This window comes from Protopterus annectens, chromosome 2.part1, assembly GCF_019279795.1.
Source record: "Protopterus annectens isolate FY-2018-M chromosome 2.part1, PAN1.0, whole genome shotgun sequence".
Classification (NCBI taxonomy): Eukaryota; Metazoa; Chordata; order Ceratodontiformes; family Protopteridae; genus Protopterus; species Protopterus annectens.
The window spans coordinates 469,043,463-469,067,131 of NC_056729.1; the positions used below are offsets into that span (position 1 = coordinate 469,043,463).

At 41.6% G+C, this 23,669-nt stretch overlaps 1 protein-coding gene across 5 annotated transcripts in view; it reads right to left on the minus strand.

Annotated features, from left to right (window-relative positions):
- The window catches only part of GAB1 (GRB2 associated binding protein 1), a 1,599,067-nt gene that overhangs the window by 195,903 nt on the left and 1,379,495 nt on the right, over nt 1-23,669 (minus strand). For 3 of the 5 annotated variants that reach the window (XM_044062261.1, XM_044062260.1, XM_044062262.1), the window contains one exon: nt 3,508-3,600. The exons of the other annotated variants lie outside the window; for them this stretch is intronic. In XM_044062261.1, coding sequence (XP_043918196.1) covers nt 3,508-3,600 — 93 coding nt within the window. The remainder of the gene's footprint in view (nt 1-3,507; nt 3,601-23,669) is intronic. 5 annotated transcript variants of the gene reach the window in all.

Sequence of the window (23,669 nt, forward strand, 5' to 3'; positions counted from 1 at the left end):
CACAAAAGCCAGATGATGTAATAGAATGTCCTTGCTTTCTGCTTGGATGAGGCAATCGTCCAGGTATGGGTATATTTGAATTCCTCTTTGTCTGCAGTATGCAATTACTGGTGCCAGGCATTTTGTGAAGACTCTGGGCGCAGTAGATAAGCCAAAGGGCAGTGCAGAGAATTGGTAATGGGTTGAACCTGCAATGAAACGGAGGTATCTTCTGCAACTTTGTCTGATAGGGACATGCAGGTATGCCTCCTTGAGGTCCAACGTTACTAGCCATGCTTCCTTGCCCAACATGGGAAGAAGCTGCTGTAGTGTTAGCATCTTGAATTTGGGTACTTGTAAGTAAGCGTTTAGAATTGAAAGGTCCAGAATTGGTCTCCAGGCATTGTCCTTTCTGGGCACTAGAAAGAGTCTTGAGTAAAATCCTTGACCTTGCTCTCGAGTAGGTACCAGTTGAATGGCTCTCATGTCCAGGAGAGCTGTAATTTGTTTTTGTGCCTCTGCCCATTGATTTTGTGGCAGGTTTGGCATTCCTCTTTTCATTGGCAAGGTGTGAAAATGGAATTTGTATCCTCGTGAAATTATATCTAGGACCCATTTGTCCTTTGTGACAATGTGCCAGTTGTCTGAAAAAAGTGCGAGTTTTCCTCCCAAGGGGGCTGCCAAGAGAGTGTTGCTTGGCCAGATGAGGTGCAAGTCATTGAGTTTGCCTTCTGGTAGATTGGGACCTGTCTTCTCCTCCCTTCTGTGTTGCAGTGCCCCATTGGCGAGGTTTGTACTGGGCTTGTGGTTGTCCTCTGCCCCTTGGGCGTCTGTATTTACCCCTCTGTGGTCTGTCTGTAGCTGGAAAGGACCAATTTTTTGTTGGCCAGTTTCTGCTGAAGCGAGGGGGCTGTACCTGTAGGAAATATTTGACTGTCTGCATAGATTTTGCCTTATCCTCCATTTTCTTTAAGACTTCTTCTGCTTTAACTCCAAAAAGAACATCCTGCTGTAAGGGAGCATCTAGAAGTTTTGCTTTAACATGATCAGGAAGAGTTTGTTCCTTTAACCAAGCATGCCTACGTATAACAGACCCAGTGACAGCTGCTCTGCAGGAGGCCTCCAAAGAATCAAACCCACATTGTAAGGTATGTTTGCCCACCTGTTTAGTGGCATGCAACAGATCCTGCATTTCTTTCAAAAATTCAGATTGTTGAGGGAGAGTGGTCATTTTTTGCTTTAACTGAGAGATTAGAAATTGCTGATACTTAAGCATGTGAAATTGGCAATTTAGTGCCCTCATAGCTAGAGTGGCTGAGGTGTAAACTTTTTCCCCCACCTGTCTAGTGCTCTGGAATCCCTCTCAGAAGATACAGTATTTTTAGCCATAGAAGCCTTAGCCCCCTTGGGACCCTGGGAGATTGTCTCTGGGTCAGCAACAGGGCTTTTGTAAAGAAATTTGTGGGAATCAGGCACTCTATAATATCTGTCAGGCTTAGCCGGAGCAGGAGGTAGAGAATCAGGGTTAAAACTGGATTCTAAGTAAACATCATCCACAATGTCAAACTGGTGGGATGGCAAGTGGTCTGTGTTGGGGGAGTAAAAGAAACTCTCTCAGCCTTTTCTTCGAGTCAGAGTAGTCCTGACCTTCCCAGTGAAAATGTTCCCTCATAGTGTGTAAAGTTTCTCCAAAGGAGTAATCTTCAGGAGGAGAAGCTGAGGGAATGGAATCCTCAGCATCAGAATCTTCATAAGGGGAGAAGGAGTAATCTTGGTCCTCAGAGGAGTCTGAAGAAATGGACACTCGTTTAGAGGATTCATAATCTTCCTCTTGTCTAGGCCTTTTGTCAGGAGGGGGCTGGGAACCCCTGATTAAAGTGATCAAATCTTCAGCCATTTTGAGCATCTGTTTCTTAGGCATGGGGCCTTGAACAGGGGACTGAAGTGCAGTCTTTTTAGATTTAATAGGAGTCTTCGTTTTAGAATACGATTTAATGGTGAGCATCGTCGGTCTGAAAACGCCTTCAGAAACCAATGGCGTTTCTGCAGCACCGACATCTTTTTCAGCAATGTCATCAGTAGGGCCTGAACTAAATGGCTGCGTAGGCCTGGTACATTCCGTCAAAATTTCTGAAGCGGTCTCGGGTTCCAGATCTGCGGTAGTCTGGGGCTGCATCGGGGCCTCACTGAGGACTGGAGAACCAGAGACCGGAACAGCCGAGGCCTTGGAGTCTGGCTTAGGCCTGGGCTGTATCCTTGCGTTTTTTGTGCACACCGGTAGTCGGTTGCTCCGATGGCATGGTGTAGTTAAATTTCCTACCGAAGTAGTGTCGTGCGAAATCAAAGCGTCTTTTAATAGTACGCTTATTAAACCTAGCACAAAAACGACAACTAGTGACGTTGTGGTCTGGGCCTAGGCAAGGTATGCAAAAAGAATGAAAATCCTTATGAAGTATTTACTTCCCACAAGAAATACAATTGTTAACTTTTTCTGACATCGGTCTGAGGCAAGAAAAGTTTTCCCAACGGGGTACTTAGCTTTATAGAAGACTTCGGTCTGAAATTCGAATTCGAAAACCTCAGTAGTCGGCCGACCGGCACTTGTGAACTGCTTCTGCTTCGGGCACCGCGCGGCAAGAAAGACTGAAGAAAATGGTGTCGGTTGCATTATATATACCCCTGGTGCACTGACGTCAGGGAAGAAGCGACAGCAACCGACGCCGGACCAAGACTTTGGAATTCCAGCCTACTGCGGGACCGCCTGACGACAGGATAACCCAAGTGTGATGACTGCAGCAGGGTAACACGATGAACATCAGCAGGCATAAAAGGAATACTATAGTAGCTCTAGACTGTAAATCAAAGAGCAATTTTTAGATGTACAAAATTTAACAGCCCCAATACCAAAGCTAGGGAAAAGGAGGAAGTTGTGGAATCTAGAACCGCAGAGAACCTCAAGACTGTACGGAGCAAATATATTGAAACTTAAGCGAGGGGCAGGAGGAAGCTGGACAGCGCTACTACACTGTGCTTGGTATGTAAGGAAGTGAACATACTAACGGAAATGAGCAGTGCTTACTTGCAGACAAATGTTATGTCTCTGTAGCCTTTATGGATAAACTTTCTCCTGACCAGTGGGCAGAAGTGACCTTGGTTTAGATACTCTATGCTGAGGTACCTCCCACACCCTGGAAAACACTGCATCAGTCCACAGGAATTCTCAAATGTTGGACATGCATGACTCCAGAACATTCATATCAACCAGACTTACTGACATGCACACATGCTACCTAGTAAAGTGCTCAAGCTGTTAGTGAACATTTTTTAAAGGTTTATGGAAGTGACATAAAAAAGTGCAGTATATTTGAGCCCAACTGAATTTCAGCTTTAACAAATGTCTGCATCATCACAACACAGCATATTTATTAACCTAAAGGCACATGAAAACTCAAATCAGCAGTAACATTACAGTAAGACACAAAAACATTAGCATATATCCTGCAAAGCATGCAGTTCTAAGGTACCTACCCTTAAATCTTCTTGTAGCAAAATCACCTATGGTTTCTGAATCAGTTCGCTTTAAACCATGTGCTTTAGTTCTTAAAATTTTAGGGCTCTGACCTAATTGGCGAAAAGAAGACTCATTATGATGACCATTTTAATCAATACAAAAGTGGAACTCTGCCTACAGCAGCCAAACCCTGTGCAGTGAAATTAATTTTCTGAGCAAAAGCAACCACATGTTAGTGTTATACCATCCAGCTTGGGCTCATGCTAGCAATGAAGCATTAGGCTCAAGCAAAAAATGGGAACAGCATGCAATTGTTTATCATAGCTGAAGCAGTACAAAATGTTACATGGGGATGTAAGACAGAAAATATATGATGGGGACTTCAAAAGAAAACACACAATAATGGCAAAATCCTACACAGCCTTTAGATGCATTAATTAAGGTAAGGTGAGAGTAAATTTTTTGTATTGTCAAATTCTCCAACCTAGACAATGATGCCCAACAACCCATTACAATATTCAATGCTATTGTTGCCATTATGCTAGTGTTCAGAACTGCTAATGTTTTCTGTGTACTACCACCTGCGCCACAGATTAACTAGTAAAACTAATTTTTATAAGTATGTTTTGAAGCTCACACACCTACTGGATTACATTTACTAACAGGAGCCTGTTAGTTGTTTGAGAACTTTTTTCAGTGAGTACCAATTAGGTTTGCCACCTTTTCACATGCCCAAAGTGGGACATTTTTGGTACAAACGTCAGATTTTGCAGGCCAAAACATACCCACGGCCAGTACAAAGGACAGAACTTCACTTTTTTGCCTAAATTAAAGCTTATTCTTGTAGCATTTTAGTTGCTTATTCTGTTTCTTATAACATTTAGGTGTTTCAGATAAGAATAACTGTTTTATGCAACTATTACATAAAATATAGGAAATAATTTTGCCCTAAAATCTCAGGACATTTGCCATTTTTACAACTTTTTTGCAGGACACAACTGCCCAAAGAGGGACTGTCCCTCGCAAAGTGGGACAGGTGGTAACCCTAGTACCAATACCGCAGAGTAAATTTGCTGCAAAATAATTTCTGCTCCAATGCAAATTGCCCTTTACTTCACTGTTGTGCCACTGTGAACCTGGTATCAGGGCGAGGGGGTTGCCCCTTCATGGGGATGCAGAGGGGGCCGGCCCTTTAAAAATTAGTTTGAGGTTCTTTGAAAGTGACTTTCAGATAGTTATTTTTACAGCTTTGGCATTCGTTTAAAGTTCCTTCCATGGATCAACAGGATTGTTTTACAAACACAGGGCAATCGCCCATTCCATTTTCCATTTTAATTCTTTTTCTTGGGACTTTGAATCTTTTCCTTCTAGTCATCAAACAAACCACACTCAGTGCCGCCAGATTTCCCCAGGAAACATACTTCACTTTCCCTTCAAATCATACTGTTAACATGTAATCATTTTAATGTATTCCTGTCCCTGATCAAGTAAGAATTTATGAACCAGGCATAAATGCCGTTAATAGTACACTGTTACTGAAATTCCCACTCCTGTTATCTTTAATTCATAGAAATTATGCTACCCTGCTTCCTTCGTCAACTTTCTTCTGATCCTATGCCTCTCCCTCACTGTTCTGCTTTTTACTCTAAACTACACACAATACACCTAAAAAAAACTTTCCACTTCTTTTGATACTGCTTCCATTTGACTGCTTCCATTTGACTGCTTCCACAATTCTCTAACTGCTGTGTTATACTAAGTTACAGGCATCTGATTCTCTAACCATTGTGCTATACTAAGTTAGAGGAATCTGATGAGCTGTGGTCAATTGCTGCAGTCGCTAAGTGTTGAAATACACATGCTAAACATGTCAATATAGGTGTTAGGTCTATACACACTACTAATGTTACTTACTGATATTACTGAATTCATCATTCAAACAGTTTGGAAATAATATACAGTTTCTAACGGATCAAGATGTCACAGATGGAGATCTTGATTAGTATCACTACCAATAACAACATTATTACCGATGCCTGTTCATCACTTTCGATTCTGACAGTTGCTGCTTTCAGCAATTCACAGTACAATATGGTTATAGTACTGTTTATCTTGCACACTGAATTACTGCAGATCGACTGGGCTGCTTACACAGATACTGTATCAGGGTATGAAAAAAAGGAAATTCAGGTACTGCTGTAAGGAAATGGCAAGTATAGTGATCATATCCTCAGTTTGAGGAAGATGATGTGATCTCTTGATCTTTAATTTATTTATTTGACGTTTAACAGCAAAGTCCTACTGGGATAACATCCCATTTTCACTGGAGGACAGGGAGATAAGCTTCATACTGACATAATACAGTTACAGTTAAATAACATTATTACAAAGCCTAGAGCAGAATAACAACATATTAACTAAATAAAAATTCAGCTCCAGTTCATACAGTGTGAACTTATACATACACAGTACAAATATTTGGACAGATATAACGAGCTGAAAAAGAATACTGTCAACAGACAAAGTATTCGCAAGTTGCAATTCACACAGACGACATTAAACATATTGAGTATACTTTTTGGAACAGAGATGAGTACATAATATAATCTAGGCAAAATATATTTGTCCTTTGTCTAAGAAATACATTTTACTAATTCCTTCTTTCTAAACATAGTCAAAGTATGCTGGTGGTGGAAGGAAGGAGGGACTAGTTCAGCTCAGGGTAGTGCAGAAGCAGAGAGCCAGGTTTTATTTCAGGAAGTCTTTTAGTAGTTGTTTGATGATGGAGAGATTAGAGGTAGATCTAATTTGCAGAGGGACAGAATGACATTTTTAGCCACAGAGTATGAGTAGATACTTTGGAAAGAGGATCTATGGGGTTTATATATATGCTGAGATGATGATGTTGTTTAACAGATCGAAGTAGTCTATTAGGGTGACAAATGAAGAACAGGAATAAAAAAAGGGCATTCATTAGCTTTGTGAATAATGTGTGTGGAAATAAGCTGTATATAACCTAAACAGTGAGGCATTTTGAGTTGATTCAAAGCCTTAAAGTTAATACAGTGCTGGCGGCAGTACTAATTGCTGTTGGCAAATTTTACAGCTTTATATTAGCATGCCCCCAGCATATTTAACCGCAGTCTGAAGGTTGGTCAAGATGGGTGCACTGTGTAAGAGAGATGAGAGAAGGTAGGAAATGGCCAGAGTGGTTTTGGTGGTGCTGCTAAGGAAGTTTTTATGCCTGCTTTTAAGAAGCTATGTAAAGGTTCCATGGATTTTTTTAAATACATCTCCTAACTTATGCGAATAATACAGAAACTTAAACAAGTGCCTAATGAAATCTAAAAAACATCAACATTTTAACAGAAGATGCATTACAAATGCATGTTCAGTTAGTTTTATTAATTGTTTACAATGAGCAGTTTCTTGACTATACTTAGGACTTTTTATATGCATCTACAAGTACATGATAAAAAAATCCTACAATGGTTGTTGCAATCGGATGCTCAGTTTTCTTCTCACTGCCCCAGTATAAAGTATGTTTACAAAGTTCCAACATTTGCATGGGCCTGCACATAAGGTCACTAAAACTACATAGTAAAATGGGTTCTATAAAGGCTTTACTTAAATACAGTATGGTCTCTCAATTAAAATCTGGCTAATTAACTCATCTCTGTGGCAAACAGGGATGAAGCTTTGATGGTTAGTTAGATGGCTTGAGTTCAGTAAGGGGCTTGGGCAGTGGAGGAGCTGATGACGGGGGAAGAGCAATGATGCTGGAGCATGCTGGAAGCACACTTCCATGATCACAGTAATATTGTGATAGACAGGCCAAATTCATATCTGATGTTGCAGTAGGTGGGTGAACAAGAGAAACATATGCCACCTCATATGTGGAAGTTATCGCCTCCCCTCAATAACGTTAGTTCAACACACAGGAACATAAAATGAAACCCCATTTGGATGCAGCATAACAGCCCTAGCTTCTCTGCTTTTTTCAACTTGTCATAGGGTGCTTAAAGCCCAAAGACCAAAAAGTCTTCCCATCTGGAGGGAAATGTCTGGGGTGCACTGAAATATACAGCGAATCTAGGGACATAATTATCTGTGGGAAAAGCTTGAGAATGGATGTCAACACTAGCTGCCCCCCCTAAATAAAATCTGGCTGAATAATAATAAAGAAATGAAAAAAAAGTGTCAAACTATATGCAACAAAAACATTAAGAGATCATCTGAACTGCAGCTGCAGACATTTAACAAGTGCTGCTAAAGCTAATAGAAACTGTGATGATGAACGACTGGCTTAAATTTTTAACATCAATAACCCAGCTTTACAAACCGCATTTTTATTTCAACATTTAATCCACCTTTTAAAATATTAATCGTTACTCAGCAAAACTGTGGAACTTTTTAACTAGCTATAGTCAGAATGATAAACTGCTTATTTAAGATTAGAAATCAGGGTTCACTAACCTAACTTTCTTAAGTTTTATCTTGCTATTTTGCCAAGTCGTGGAAATCACCACTGTACTGCAGAATATTGTAGTTGTCAAATGGGAGAAAGTTATTTAATAAAAATCAGTGTACTCCCAGCTCTGGAATATACCACAAAGCACTACGATCACGTGTCAATATCAAGGCCATGCTGCTCAACAGTTTATTTAAATCGTTATGAAATGTCCTGTCAGTGTGCAGAAAAGAAAATAAGACCTGCATGTGAATCACAAGTTTCATCCTTCATAAGCATTCTAAAAGGAAATTATGTTGAAAGATCCAAGGCAAAACACTAAACTGACCATTAAAAGGCTTCATTTACCACATGCTTACGACTGTTGTTTTGTTAGTAGTTTTTAACATAGCTTTCTAAAGCCAACCTCATAAACACAAACAAAACGAGTGAGAGTATGCAAATTTTTTTGAAAAAGGTGATATTGAACCATGACTGTGAAGCCTCCTTTTGAAGATCTCAAAAATGAGCTTGGTCTTATCTGAAAAATGACAGATGTCACATTTATAAGGTGGTCTGGAAAAAAAAAATAGTCAAACTGCATGCTTCACACCAGGGAACTGAAAACTGCTCAAGTTATAAGGTTGTACTCCACAAATGAATCTTGGGCTTGTTAATACTGATTTCAACACTTCTGTTCCAGACTTTCAGCACTCTTTTTCTTGAAGCATAACTACACACAGTACAATGCATATAATAACGGAAAGTAAGACCTGTAGCAGAGTGAGGAGGTGCATCAGAGAGAAAATGCAAAGAAATGCACCACAGTGACTTGTTTTCACTGCATGCAATGCACAAGAATCAGTGTTCATCTCCACTCTGCCCTTCCTTTAAACCAGACTGCAAAAAAGGGTGCTGTAGCCACGCAAGTTGGTACTCAACAAGCAAAGTGATGAGGTACATGAGCAGGAGGTGAAAAAATCCCCTGGAAATGTAGTAGGTATGCTGCATATCAAGAGAAATCACAACGGAAAAATGAATGTTACAAGTTTACATTCACTCAATTTAACTATTGTAGACTTGGAACCAGTAGGTTTCAATATTTTTCACACCAAACATTTAAACTATATTATGATCCTATTTCATGAATATAAACGGGGATAATAATTTTCACTTTTGCACAGAAACTACAGGATTAACTTTTGAGGGCAGAATCCCCTATGGTAGTGCCAGAGACCATGAGATAAGGTCTACATGAGACTTTTTTAATTTTTGCTAAAGATATTCATAGCATGAGTACCTGAAAGTGCTGTGGAAATCAGGGAATGACTGTGGGGAAACTGACTACCCTAATTTACATAAATGCAAACTTGCTGATAAATTAGATATACAGTAGAGTTGATTATCTGAACATCAATTATCTGAAATGTCAATTATCCGAATGCAGCCTTCCAAAGTTTTTGGGCAGGAAAAGTCAAAGTCCGAATATGTAAATGTTATACGTATTCACTTGTCAATGTTTTTTTTTTTTTTTTTTTTTAACTTCCAGCCCACTTGGTTATTGCCCACTGGAATCGCTGAATGGTTGAAAATTGTATTCCCTGCATGCAGAAAAAAACAAGATTTTAGAAGTTTTTTTTATCTGTTTCAATGTTTGATTATCCCAGCAGTTTGATTATCTGAAGAACCCTAGGTCCCAATTAGTTTGGATAATCAACTCTCAACTGTATAACACTTAACTGAAGATCTTATATAAACAATCCTGTCTTGGTTTGTGATTTACTGTGGAGTTGCCTGGTAAGAGAAGTTTTATTTGAATTTATACTTTATTTCTTACCACTGTTTTTCACTGTTTATAAGGAGGAAGGGATAGCTTGCAGACAAGAATTAATTTGATTTACATTTTGTTGTTTTAACTTTAATTTTCACTGTTTTTTGTTAGAAAAGGATAGGTTTTAGACAGGCAAACTCTAGGCAACCTAAGGCTATAAAGTCACACAGACTGCAGACAGGACAATCCAGAGCTTACCTAAACAATCCCGTCTTTGTGATTTATTGACCGTTACTGTTAAAAAGAGTTGCAACTGTGAGCGATAGTGAGCACATTTGTTTGCGATGTAAAGAAGTTCCATCTTTTATCTGACTTTCAGAACTTGTATGGTCAAAACAACTTCACTGTACCTACTTTAGTATTTAGTTGCATATTGTTTGTGTGATTTTTTTTTCTTTTTCTTACAGAACTTGATTTAAGTTCTCTTTCTATTCTGTGGTAACTGATTTTTATTATTTTTTTCTTTTCTAATTTTCTATTAATTTGAAGCTAAATATGGATTTTTTAAATGAGTATGCCATTAACTATTTGCTAAAGCACAAGCATCTTGTACAGTGTAATGAATGCCATGCATATTTAAAGGCAACACCGGATAAAGAATAGTTGTGCAAAAACTTACCATAACCTTAGATGTCCTTCTCTTCTATGTTGCAGTACTCTTAACAGTAGGGAGTTGCTGCTTGCAGCGCCACCGTCCGGCCAGTATACCAAAGTCTTAGTCCAGGAGGGTAGGTGTGATGTCCGTTACCAGGGCCATAAACCGACATTAGGTATAAAAGTGACGTCTGCACGTACCCTCATCAGAATTGTTTTGCCCCATACAGTAGTGCCTGTGAGGTTTGACAGGATGGTCCTAATCAGAGACCCTTAGACTTACATGTAGGCCAGTCCCAGGGCAGTAGGATGGCTGTGTAGATAGAGACCAGGGGGGATGATGGCAATGTGCCCTCAGAAGATACCTGGGATAGTAGTTGGAAAGAGACAGGGGGTAGGTAGGTGGGTGGGACTGAATACTGCAACATAGAAGAGAAGAACATCTAAGGTTATGGTAAGTTCTTACACAACTATGCTATGTCCTTCTATTCTGATGCTGCAGTATTCATAACAGTAGGGAGAGTACCAGAGCTTTAAGTATGAACCTGGGAGGAGGAAGGGTTACTGTGGTCAAGGAGACCCTGTAGGATAGTCCTGGCAAATCCTGCTCTAGCAAGAGATGTTATGTCCAGCTTGTAGTATTTGGTGAAGGTGTGTACTGAGGTCCAAGTAGCTGCTTCTAAAATGGAAGAGGAGTCTATGCCTTTGAAAAAGGCGGTAGAGGAAGCAGCTGCTCTGGTAGAATGAGGTTTAATATTGCCTTGTAAGGATTTTCCATGGTGGGAGTAGCACAAAGAAATGGACTTGGAGATCCATGCTTTGCTTAGATACAGCTTTCCCTAGGGCTCTGGGATGGAAAGAAATAAATAACTGATCTGACTTCCTGATATCTTTGGTTTTGTCTAAGTAGTATCAAAGTTGTCTGTGTACATACAGGGAATGTAGGGTCCTTTCTGAGGCACTTTGTGGATAAGGATAAAAAACTAGTAGGTTAATGGACTGATTCAACGAGAGTTCATTAACTACCTTGGGCATGAATGAAGGGTTGGTCTGGAGGCCAACTCTGTCCTTGTGGAAAACAAGGTAGGGAGATGTGGCCATAAGGGCTTGGATCTCTGAAACCCTCCTGGCGGAGGTGAGGGCAACTAGCAGGACTGTTTTTCAATGTGCAAAGCTTCAGGGAAATAGAATGTGCTGGTTCAAAGGGGGGTAAGGTTAGTTTTTCTAATACAAACTTTAGGTTCCACAGAGGAGGGATGGGTTTCCGTGGGGGTTTAATGTGGAGGACTCCCTTTAGAAAGGGTCTGACTTACACTCTGGATACCAGATGTGGTGAAATGGGCAGAAATAGCAGACAAATGGACTTTGTCTGAAGAATATGTCAGTCCTGTTTGGAGTAGCTCACATAAGTAGTATAGGACCCGGGGGTCCTGGTTGTTCCTATGACACCAGTTGGAGAATCTGTGCCACTTAGCTACATAGTTTCTCTTAGTGCTAGTTTTTTTGGCCTCCTGCAGAACATTGAGTACGTCCTCTGAATAAAGGTGTCGGGTAAGGGATCAGAATACTATCACCCATAAGGTCAATTTTAGGTTGTTTACCTATGGGTGTAGCAGGGATCCCTTGTTCTGTGTGAGCAGGTCTAGTTGGTGGGGTAACCTGTGGTGATTGCCCTTGGCTAGAGAAAGTAGGAGGGGAAACCAATGCTGTCTTGGCCAAAAGGGGGTCATCAGTAGGATTTTTGGTTTGTCCTTCTTTTTAGGAGGACTTTTTGGATTAGAGTGAAGGGGGGAAGGCGTACAGGTACATCCCCCCATGAGAATTAGAAGGCATCCACTTTCCAAGCTTGTGGATGTGGGTTCCTTGTTCAGAAGTTGGGCATCAGCCTGTTAACCGGGGAGGCAAACAGGTCTGCTTGTGGAATACTCCACCTGTGTATCAAGTCTAGGAAAACTTCTCTGAAGCATCTATTCACGAGATGGGGCTGAGGTTCTGCTGAGTGTGTATCACAACATTCTGTGCTGAGGAGATATACATGGCTAATAACTGGACCCTGAGAGAAGCGGCTAGATTCCATATCTGGATGGCCAGGCTGCATAGTGGGTAGGACCTGGTCCCCCTTGCTTGATTATGTACCACAGGACATCATATTGTCTGTGATTACTTTTAGGGTTCCTGGCAGGATAGAGGGCTTGAATGTCAGAAGGGCTAACAGCAGGGCTTTCATTTCCTTGATGTTGATGTGGTCTTTTTCCCTTACAGAAGACCATTTTCCTTGTACTGAGAGGTGTTGTTGGTTTGTTTGTAACACTGCACCCCAGCCCAGATCTGAAGCATCTGTGGATATCTGTTGTTGTGGTGTTGGAATTGAAGGTGGGTCCCCAGGTTGGTTAGCATTGCAGATATCCACCAGTGGATCTCCTTTTTTAGGCACTGGAGAAGTGAAGTGGAGAGTCCAAGGGTTGGGAATGTTGGGTCCATAGGTTTTTTAACACCCACTGAATTTTGCGCATGTGGAGTCTTGCCAAAGGCAGCATGGGTATGAGGGATGCCATGTGGCCTAACAGTCTCAGGAATTCCCAAGGTGTCAGAGCGGTTTGGGTAAGGATCTGACTGAAGTACAGGCAGAGTTCCTGAATCCTTTGGTCTGGGATGAAGGCCTTCATGCAGTCTGTGCGCAGTCTGCACCCCAGGAAAATCATGTCCTGTGAGAGGATCAGGTGAGGTGAGATTTTTCTACGTTTATCGTGAACCCCAGAAGAGAGAGGGCATTTGACACCTGTTGTAAATGAAGGAGTAGGAGTTGGTGGTCTTGATGCAGGATGAGTAGGGCATCTAAGTATGGGTATATCTGTATACCCTGGGTTCTGCAATGAGCAATGAAGGGGGCTGACACTTTGTAAACATTTTTGGGGCAGAGGAGAGACCAAAAGTCAATGGAGAGAATTGAAAATGACAGGAGCCTACTGAAAATCAGAGGAATTTCCTGTAATCCAGACGAATGGGGATGTGGAGGTAGGCATCCTTGAGATCTAGAGCTACCATGAATGCCTGGAAGGGGATTAGAGGCAAGAGAAGTGGTAAGGTGATCATTTTGAAACTGGGTACGTGGAGGAAGAGGTTGAGAAAGGATAGATGCAGGATAGGTCTCCAAGGACCCTCTTTCCTCGGTACCAGGAACATTCTAGAATAAAAACCTGTGTTCCTTTGAGGGGTGGGCACTGGTTCTATGGTGCCTTGCTTCAGAAGTTGATGAATGATGGGTGAGAACAGGTGGATTTGGTTTATTGGTAATTGAGGAATCCCTTGGAAAGGTGGGAGCATCCACCAAGTCATGTAACATTCTCTCTTGATGATGGAGAGGACCCACTGCTCTGTTGTTAATCTCCACCAGGACAGAAGGGAGAGGGTGAGTCAAAGGGATAAGAGTGTTACTGGATGCAGAAGGGGTGGAGGAGGCCTGGATTGGTCAGACTGGCTTTGAAAGGGTGTGGTAGAGGAGCTGGAGGGAAATCTGGGAGCAGAAGTCTTCCTCGGCTATCAGCGTCCCTTTGATTGTGGTGCTGAATGAAAGGATTGCCTTCTAACAAAGGACGGTTTCTGAGGATAATTCCTATAATATCTAGGAATAGGGGACACCAGAAGGTGTTTGAGGTTCTGTAATTCTTTGCACTTCTCTTGGAGGGATTTGAGAAGCTTAGCAGAAGCTTGCCCGAAAAGGGCCTTGTTGTCTAAGGGTGCATCCAGTAGTTTAGTTTGAACATCCATGGGGAGGGGCTGTAGCCGTAACCAGGAGTAACATCGAAGCACTGATCCAGAAGCAGCAGCTTTGGATGAAGCTTCCACAGCATCATAGCTACACTTAATGGAGTGCCTGGTCACTTGGGATGCTGTGGAGAGAAGTGAATTTAGTTGTGCTCTGGTAGGGGAATCCTAAACCTCAGACAGAAGGGTAAAAGCTTTTGAAATGATATCAAGTACATATCTTGCCATGTGGGTTTGGTAGTTCAGGGCCCTAATGGCCAGAGTGGAGGAGGTATATACCTTTTTACCTGTACTGTCCATAAATTAACTGTATCAGTTGGATAAAGAGCAGTAGAAGGTAGTTGCCTGGATGTCTTATCTGCAGAAACAGCTACAACAGCTGGGTCTGCAGGAGGGTTCTTGTAAAGAAACTGGGGGACCCTGTAAAATTGATCAGGTCGTTTAGCTGCTGGGGGTTGTGAGTCAGGAGGCTGTGAAACAGCTAGGAAGACATCCTGAAAAGCAGGCAGTAAGGGAGTCACAGCTGAGGGAGATGGTTGCTCCATTTGCAAAAGGTCAAAGTACCTTTTCTTAGAGTCTGAAACCTCAGAGGCCTGCCACTTAAAATGTTCCCTCATGAGGGAGACAGTATCCACAAAGCTGAATTCTTCTCCTGGGGATTCAGGAGAAATAGAGTCCTCCTCTTTGGAGTAATGAATTCCTTGGGGGATTCAATTTGTGTTTCATAGGAGAAGGACTCCTCAGAAGATGAGTAATCTTCCTCAGACCCATGGATTGGTTGAGGAGTGAGAGTAGGGGGAAGTTGCTGTGATTCTAATGCCTGAAAGGCCTTAAACAGACTTTGAGAGAAAGATTCCCAGCCAGGCATCTGTAGGGGTTCAGAGCGCTTTGATTTTTGTTTCCTTTTCAAGGGGGTTGTAGGAACAGTCAGAATAGAAGCAGACGTCAGCCTAGCATGAATAGGAGGAGCAGGGGCTTCCGAGAATGCGAGCCGTGGTTCCCCTCCGCCATCAGACTCTGATGGCTGAATTTCCTCAGCGGATGTACCTTCGGTACCCCATACCCCAGCTTCCATTAAGGTTCCCGGGCCTACTTTGGTAACAGTCATCTGAATGGACTCCGGGTCTTCAATCACCTCTAGAGCCTGTTCGAATGCCTGAGGTGCAGCCTGGGATTCGGGCCTAACTTTTTTGCCTTCTTTCGAAGCGGCCTACTCCTCTCCCTCCACGCCTAATGCCAAGGGTCTGAGTCTTTGGTTCTAAGATAAAGATTCAAAGCCGCTAAATGGCTACGTAGAGTCTTGGGGACAAACGACTTATAAACCGAACAGGATGTATGGTTGTGGGCCTCACCTAGACAAAAAAACACACATTGTGTGCGTCCTTGTTAGGAATATGTCTCCCACAAGCACACTTCCCTTTCCTAGCTGACATGCAAGTCTAAACAGTAAGCAAAATACGTAAGAAACCCCTGGAGACCACATATGATTCAAAGAGTTGACAGCCTTTATAAGAGCTAGCATCTCTTTTACATTTATGTGCTTTTGTCTGTCTTTCTTGTTCTGGAGACTTTGCACTTTTATTCCCCTTAACACTGCTCCCCAAGCAAAGTCCGAGTTGTCTGTTGTGACCGACTGATTTCGAACAGGAGGGGAGGATGGGAGACCTGGATTCAGGGACATTTGATGACCCCCCTCCAAGTGACTTCACTTTTCTGAAGTCCCATGACTGGAATTTGAAGAGACAATGGGTGTTGATGCTGGGACGAAAGATACTTCAGATACTACTGAGCGTTTCTCGTAAGGAGTCTTGGAAGAGGTATCATGCAAATCGTGGATACCATGAGACTCAGACTCGCAGTGACAGGATTCTGAATAGAAAAGCCCTGGAATGCATCTTAATATTGATTTATTTTTTTCCTGTGGTAGAAGAGGTCTTTGTACTGATGTGCCTAGAAGGCAACCCAGCAACATAATCCCGTGTGATGGAGTCAAAAAACAATTTGAATGTTCTCTTGGAAGCCCAGTATGTAATGTACAGGAGATCTCTTACCCAAGCGAGAAATTCCAACACTTTGAAAAAGACTGCAAAGATAAGCAAGTCATCTAAATATGGAAAAATGCAGATACCCTGTAGACTGCAAAGGGCTATGGCAGGAACTAGATTCTCTGTGAGCACTTTTGGAGCAGTGGATAGCCTAAAAGGAACAGCAGAGAACTGTTACCGCGATCCAGACACACAAAACCATAAGAGAGATACATAAAATCTAGATGAATAAAGTGCAAAATACAGAAATGGAGATTTAGACATCCTGGAAGGGATAAGGGACTGCAATGGTGGGAGGGGAAGACAAGATCCCTTACAAAAGTCATTCTGCCTTATCTAGCTGTTCTTTTTTTCTGGATGTTCAAACTTTCTTTTTGGATCCTCCTTGCCACTGCATTTTACATGTCCTCTTATTCACATTCTGTCGAGACTGTTTATTTAGTTTCTTTCAAAAACTGGACAAGGGAGAAGAAAATCCCTTGGAACTTTAGATAAGGAGGGCTGAGAAATTTCCTGAATCAGCTTACCTCTCTCATCACACTTTTTGATTAACCTCTGCAGCAAAGGTTCTAAAATCTAAATCTCTACTCAAAGAGGAATTCAAAACTTAATTTTTGAAATCTTCTGGGAGGTTCTAAGAATGCATTCAGGCAAAACTTGTCAAAAAAGTAGCAGATGCAACAATTCGGGAAGCAGTATCTAGAGTCACACACTTCAAACAATGACTAGGTTATATGAAAAACAGAAGAAACATGACTACAGAAAGCAGATTTTTCCTTCACAAGAGGAAACTGCAGTTAAAATATTCATCATACTTTCACAATTAGTCAGTATATACTTTAACATACAAGGCTGGCAATTCCTAATTCTAAAAATCAAAGTTGCAGAAGCATATACTTTTTTCCCCAAAACTTACTGAAAACGTTAGCATACTTGCCCAAAGTAGAAGGATTACAATTAACAAAATGCTTAGCAGCAGCTGGAGTAACTAAAGCTATAGCTGTTGGGTCAGGTCTGGAATTAGTGTATAAAAAGTTGAAAGACTAAGGAACTTTATACATTCTATCTGCTTTCTTAGGGCAACAGGTTGGATGTGAGAGGAACCACAGGCTGTGAGAAACACATCCTTCAGCACTGACAGCACTGGGGGGAGAATGGTTAAGTTCTGTGAATTCGAGTTGTAGCAATTCATAGTACTTTTATGGGACTGAGAAACCTCAGTGTTCTCTCACTGAAAACACGGTGCAATTCGGATATAGTATCAGTGAAAGTGAATCCCTCACATGGAGATCCAGATACCACACATCTTCAGAATCTGAATCATAAACATGAAGAGAAAAACATCCATCTGTCCCTTCACATTCTTCTAGAGATTACTCATCCTGAAACTCTTCAGGGAAAGAGGAATCCATTTTCTTTTTACTAGAAACTATCTTACAAGAAGGGTAAATAGCCTGCTCAAGACCCTGAGCCAAGCCCAATAAATCACTCCTCGCCAAAAAAAAACTGACAAAGGCGAAGTTAAATGTTTAGGTTTCAGTCTTTTTTTGACAGTGAAGTAGGGGTTACTTTTCTGTGTTACAATAATATTGCAAGTGACAGCTTTCCCAGAGATAAGAATAATATTCTGACTAAGTGGAGGCACATTTCCTGCCCTTTCTCCCATGACTAACAAAGGTTGTTATCCTTTGCCCACTGAGGGGACCCCAACAGCCAGAGAGGACATGGATAATCCCCAGTCCATAGTAGCTTTATGAAGACCACCAGAGAGAGCCAGGGAAAAAGATATGGTCTAAGGAACCATCTTTGGGCACCGCAAAGTCACCACCTTAGGCTCTGGCCTGCTGTGATGGCAGACTGCTTTGTCAACTTTTTCTTTTTGTGGCTGGGAGAAAGTCTAAATGAAAGACCATTAGTTTCTTCCATGGTCAAGCCGAAAATGGTGCTTGCTTCCTAAGGATACTTAGCAGCAACAGTCAGTAACACAGGAAAGTAGCAAGAAAGTCACTTTTCCCACACAAACACACAATAAAAAGCACTTTAAACACTTTCCTCAGTCCCAAAAATTGAAATACACACAATTTCTCCACAGAAAAAGTATTTTAATGATTTTTATGAATTTTTTACAATAAAAGTAAAAAAGTTCATTCCCAATTAAAAGTATAATAAAAGACAAGTATAATAAAAGACATGTTTTGGGGGGGGGCAGTCTTTCAAAGCTTTCTTGCCATGAGAAGAGTATTCCTCTGAAGGCTCAGTGGCAGGAAAGTTCTGAAGGGCTTGGCACCCAAACCTGTCTTTTTACTCAGCTTAGCTTTAGCTGACTAAAGGTTTGGATATGTGGAAGGTGCTCTGAAGCTTTGGAAGCTAGCCGGCTGTTACTTCACATGCAGGACATAACCCATACAGCTTAGACTTCCTGTAGCACTGATCATTATAAAGAACATCTACAGTTTCTGTAAGGCTCGGTAACAGCTTTTACAATACCAGTGCAACTGACTGAGAACACAAAATGCAAATCTTTTCCCTCAAACTGCATAAAAAAAAGTTCAGTTGGCAATAAAGTGTATGTGACTGTTCATAGGTTCATACTAGGCTATCTGCCCTAGGGCATTTATAAGCCTAGCCAGAATGTGTTTGGCTTTCGCCACCCATTTTAAATTTATTTTGCTATGCCCTTTTTCGAGGTTAGTATACTGTGCCTCTGTCTAACAGTGACACAGAAGTGATACCCGGGGTAAACCTACGATCTCCCATCCACTCATCAAGATTCCTCTTGAAGAGAGTCAATGAGGGACTCTGCCTAACCTGGACTGGGATTTTATTCCAGAGTGAAGGGAGCCTCTGGGTTATGAATCTGTCCCTCCAGCATGTCCTATTTATTTCAGTGCTGAGGTTCTAGTCTCTCGAGCGCGTAGCTCGATGGGATTTGGATTTTCTGAGGTGCAGCATGTCCATTAATTCCGGGTTGGACATGGCTTTATATGTCAAGCACAGATCGCCTCTGAACAGGCGGTATGCCACTGAGTAGAGCTGGAGTTTCTTTAACCGGGCAGCATATGGCATCTGTTTGAGCCCTTTGATCCTCTTGGTGAGGTACTTTTGGGGTCTTTCCAGTTGCTGCAGGTGTCTGGTAAGGTATATCCCAAAAGGGGCATTGTACTCAATTATGGGCCTGATGAGGGATGAGTAAAAGAGGCACGATGACCTCCCCTGATCTAGATGTGAATCCCTTCATGATTAGGTGGGCTATATAAAATGTTTTTCTAACCACTTTGGCCACGTGGTTGTCAAATGAGAGATTGCTATCAACTTGGGTCCCCAGGTCCCTCATTACTTCTTCTGTACTTAATGGATTACCACCTATGTGGGAATTTGTGGGCACTTTGTTTTTGTCAAAGGGGATGACTGTACACTTTTTGGCATTTAGCTTGAGGCCATGGCTCTGGCACCAGTTGTCTGTTTCTATGAGGCCCTTTTGGAGGATGCTTGTGTCGGCTGGAGAGTCGATTATGGCGCCCAGTTTGCAGTCATCTGCGAACTTGGTCAGCCACAGTCCTTCTGTGTTGGCCTGTACCTCCGAGAAATATATACCGAACAAGAGAGGTCCCAGGACTGAGCCTTGTGGGACACCACTTGTAACTGGTTTGGAGTCTGACATTGCTCCAGCAATTCTAACCATGTGGGTTCTGTCCTTCAGCCAGTTTGCAATCCATCTAGTGACATAGGGGTTTATATTTAAGCTGGTGAGCTTATCTATATCCAACACTTCTTTCTAAGACCGGGAAACAAAATGAGAAATATGATCTGCTTTTCTGATATCTCTGTTCTGAAACATGTATTCATTTTCCAGTACCCACTTTACCCTACTTAGGGTTGTGGCTGAATGAGCTCTCAACAAGCAGAACCAAATCTGGATGGTGCCAGTCAACTTTCTCTTCCTGGTTAACTTGCATATTTGGTGTGATTGGCCCCAAAAAGTACTGAATCAGATGGACACAAAGAATAAAAATGCTTTATGGTTCTCAAATGATATCTATATATAACAGTGTTATATAACAAGATTGTATATACTTTGCTTGGAAGGCGGTATGGGCCTCCTCAAAATTGACTACATGTACAGATCTGTGATTGTGGAACTGTGTACATATCTCCTTACATCATTAAATTCAAAAAAGTGAAAGTACTGAAACATGAGGAGAACAAATCTAAGATGACATACTTGCTTAGTTTTCAGAAGCATTTCTGAATAAAGTGGGAATGGAAATTAAATCAGAAATATACAAAACTTAGCAAATGAAAGCACCAAAAAATGATCCGATGAGAAGGAAAGACTACTGGAAAGTCCGCAAATACAGTGGCAAAGAGGCAGGTCTTCTGGAACAACTTCATGTTGACCAACATTTGACACGGAAATGGCAAAGGAGAAGCGAGTTAAAACCAAAAGATGGTGGCCAAGACAGTGGACTATGTATACTAGGCTTTACAAAGTCCATTAAAAATGTGGGACAAACAGAAAAATGCAGGCTCTGTAAAACAGACCTGGAAATAGTTGTACATCTCATTGCTAGGTGTGATACATTTGTGGCAGAGAATCTGCAAACTGAAAGGCACAATAACATGGTGTGATTGTTTCAACAGGGAATATGCAAACACTAAAAGATGTAGGTCAGAAGCACTGCACACATGAACCACAAAGCATTACAGAGAATGAAAAAGTAGAATCACCCATTACCAGCAGTTCAAAAAATAGATAAGAAAAATACATAAAGTAGTCCATGAAAAAAAAACACGTAGCGTTGATTGAAATTGCTACACCCATTGATTACATTGTCTTGCATACAGAGAGAGAGAGGGAGAAGCAAACAAAGTCATAAAATACCAAGATTTGTGAGCAGAAACAAGAACAGTATGGAAGAAAGATAACCAGACAGCTCCAATGGTAGAAGCAACAGGACTAATACAAATAATTCACTACTGTTCTTAAATATAAGCCTTGATTTTAAGCTTGGTGTTTCTAAAGTATGGTCAAACAAACCATTTATGCTGTACTGATGAGGTCAATAGAAAGGCCAAAACAAGAATGGCTATAGGTACTGGAGTTTGGCGTTATCAACTGGAGCCAGATGAGATAAAAAGCAGAACAAATGCCTGTAGGCTGGCTTGAACCTCAGCTATGTTGTAAGCTAATCTCACTAAGGGACTGGAAACTGATAAAATTGCCAAATGAACCTGCAATCTCCATTTCAGATGTCCATATGGTACATGATCCAGTGATTGACGTACCTCGTCTGCTAGTTCCCAATGAAATCTAACCATATGTGGTAAACAACTTCTGCCACAACCACAACACAATCAGCCTTATGAGTTGCTGTCCTTGGGAGGCTGGAGGATCTTACCTCAAATGTACTCATACATACATAAAAAACTTCATGTAGCTGAAACTTACGGGGTATTTGCATATATCCCATGGGCCTCATCTACAGAAGGCTTAAGGTATTACACAGTGAAGATTCTAGATTGGCTGGGTTTTTCTTGAACTTTTTACTGAATAGTTTGTCTGTGCGACCTTTTAATCCTTCGGTAAGGAATGACATAGGCTGAGTACGCACTCCAAAACATACATCAACTATTCAGTGAGGTACCGACCAGAAGCCATTTGTTTATGGAGGGAAACATCTTCAGCAACTTTCATTTTTCTGTAAGTACTGGTAAACATTTGGTGATCACCTTGGGGAATCAGAAGGGATGCAATGACCCAGTCCTGAAGTGGTAATAAATGACGTCTACCTGGGATGTGCAGAAACCTCCTGAGTGAAAAGCCAGTCTAAATGCAGAGGTATGTGTTTTAGAGGTGTAAAAAGCATAAACCAATCTCCTTTGAGAGAGGAAAGGATGAATTACATCGTGACTGCCTAAAAGGTTTCTTTTACTATAAAGTCTTTCAGACCACTTCAATCTAATACACACCTTAAATCCATTTTTCGGCATCAATAACAACCTGGATTTGTAAAAGATCTATGGTCTGTTGGAACCTCAAGTATGTCTCATTTTGCAAAAGGTTAAAGACTGCTTAGAAGTCCATGGAGCATGTGATCCAGTGACTGATGTACCTCATTTGCCAGCTGCCAGTGAAATGTAATAACCACATGTGGCAAAAAACTTCAGCCCTCAAAGAGAATCTAAAGGAAGTGTAAATATGCTATCTATGGCCCCTGACCCCTCATTTGGGAGATAGGCAGCACTGCTGTGAAAGGTCACAGCCTTTTTCAAGGTGGCTACATCCACGTGAAAGGTCACATCCTTTTTCAGGGTGGCCACGTCCACAACACAATCAGGTTTGTGTATCTCTGTCCTTGGGAGGCTGGAGGATATTACTTGGTCACTTCAGGATATCTGGCACGATATCAGGGCATTCCCATGCAGTTTTTGTCTACAGCTGACACTACTCAGGAAGATGGCTGGAAGATGTAGCAAGTTTCCTGTAGTGTCTCACTAACTCACCATTTCTAGAAACACCTCAAAATTGAAGTCATTGGGGGATGGGAGGAATCTGCACCATTTTTATCTTTGATTTCTGTGTTGGAAACCTTGAAGGACAATGCCTGCTGTCATGTTACCTACTAGGCCTCAGAGGTGATGGGCCTACAGATGTGGAGGAAACTGGTATAAGTTCAGGTACCCATGAGAAGACCCTGCATGAAGCTTATGGATCCCATATCCTGCTGTCTGACAATGCAGACAGCTTGAAGGTCATGCAAACAAACATCTACATGCTGGATTGAGGCTGATGTCATAACAGGCACAGTTGCTGAGTCTAAGGGTGACTAATGCAGGACTGTAATCAATGGTGTCAACACAGTCTCAGACATAGTGTGAGGTCAAGGGCACAGACCTGCTAACTGTTAAAGGCTTAAGTTCCTGAGGCCAGGTTCTCCGACAAGACTAACCCTGAAGGCCTGACTTCTGACATTCAGATCACAGACTGTTCAGGCTGAGGCACAACTCTGACGGCCTCAACCCTAACAGCCTGAAGGCCAAGCACATTGAAGACAGCACCAATGCCAGCAAGATCAGTGTCCAGTTTGACTTTGAGGGTCTGGCCACCAACACTGAGGTAGAAGGTCCCAGTCATATGGCAACACTGACACAAACAGCAGACAATAATAGCACGGTCAATATTAGAGTAATCAGTAGGCTGTTAACCCTCCAGTCAAGATCAAAGCCAATGGCAGAGTTCTTCTGAAATTAACATCAGTATCTACTGGAACATAACTTCAAATATCTGTGTCTTGTGCCACTATTTAGAGTATAAACAGCAGAACCCTGTAACAGTAATGCACAGTTTGACACAGAGAAACAATCCTTCAGTCATGGGCACAATATTAAGCTAATATACATTATAATCCCTGCTCTTGTTCCAGAACCTCTCAGCAAACACTGAAGTGTGAAACAGCTTTACCAACCCTTTCAATATTTTTAAGCCAAATTCTT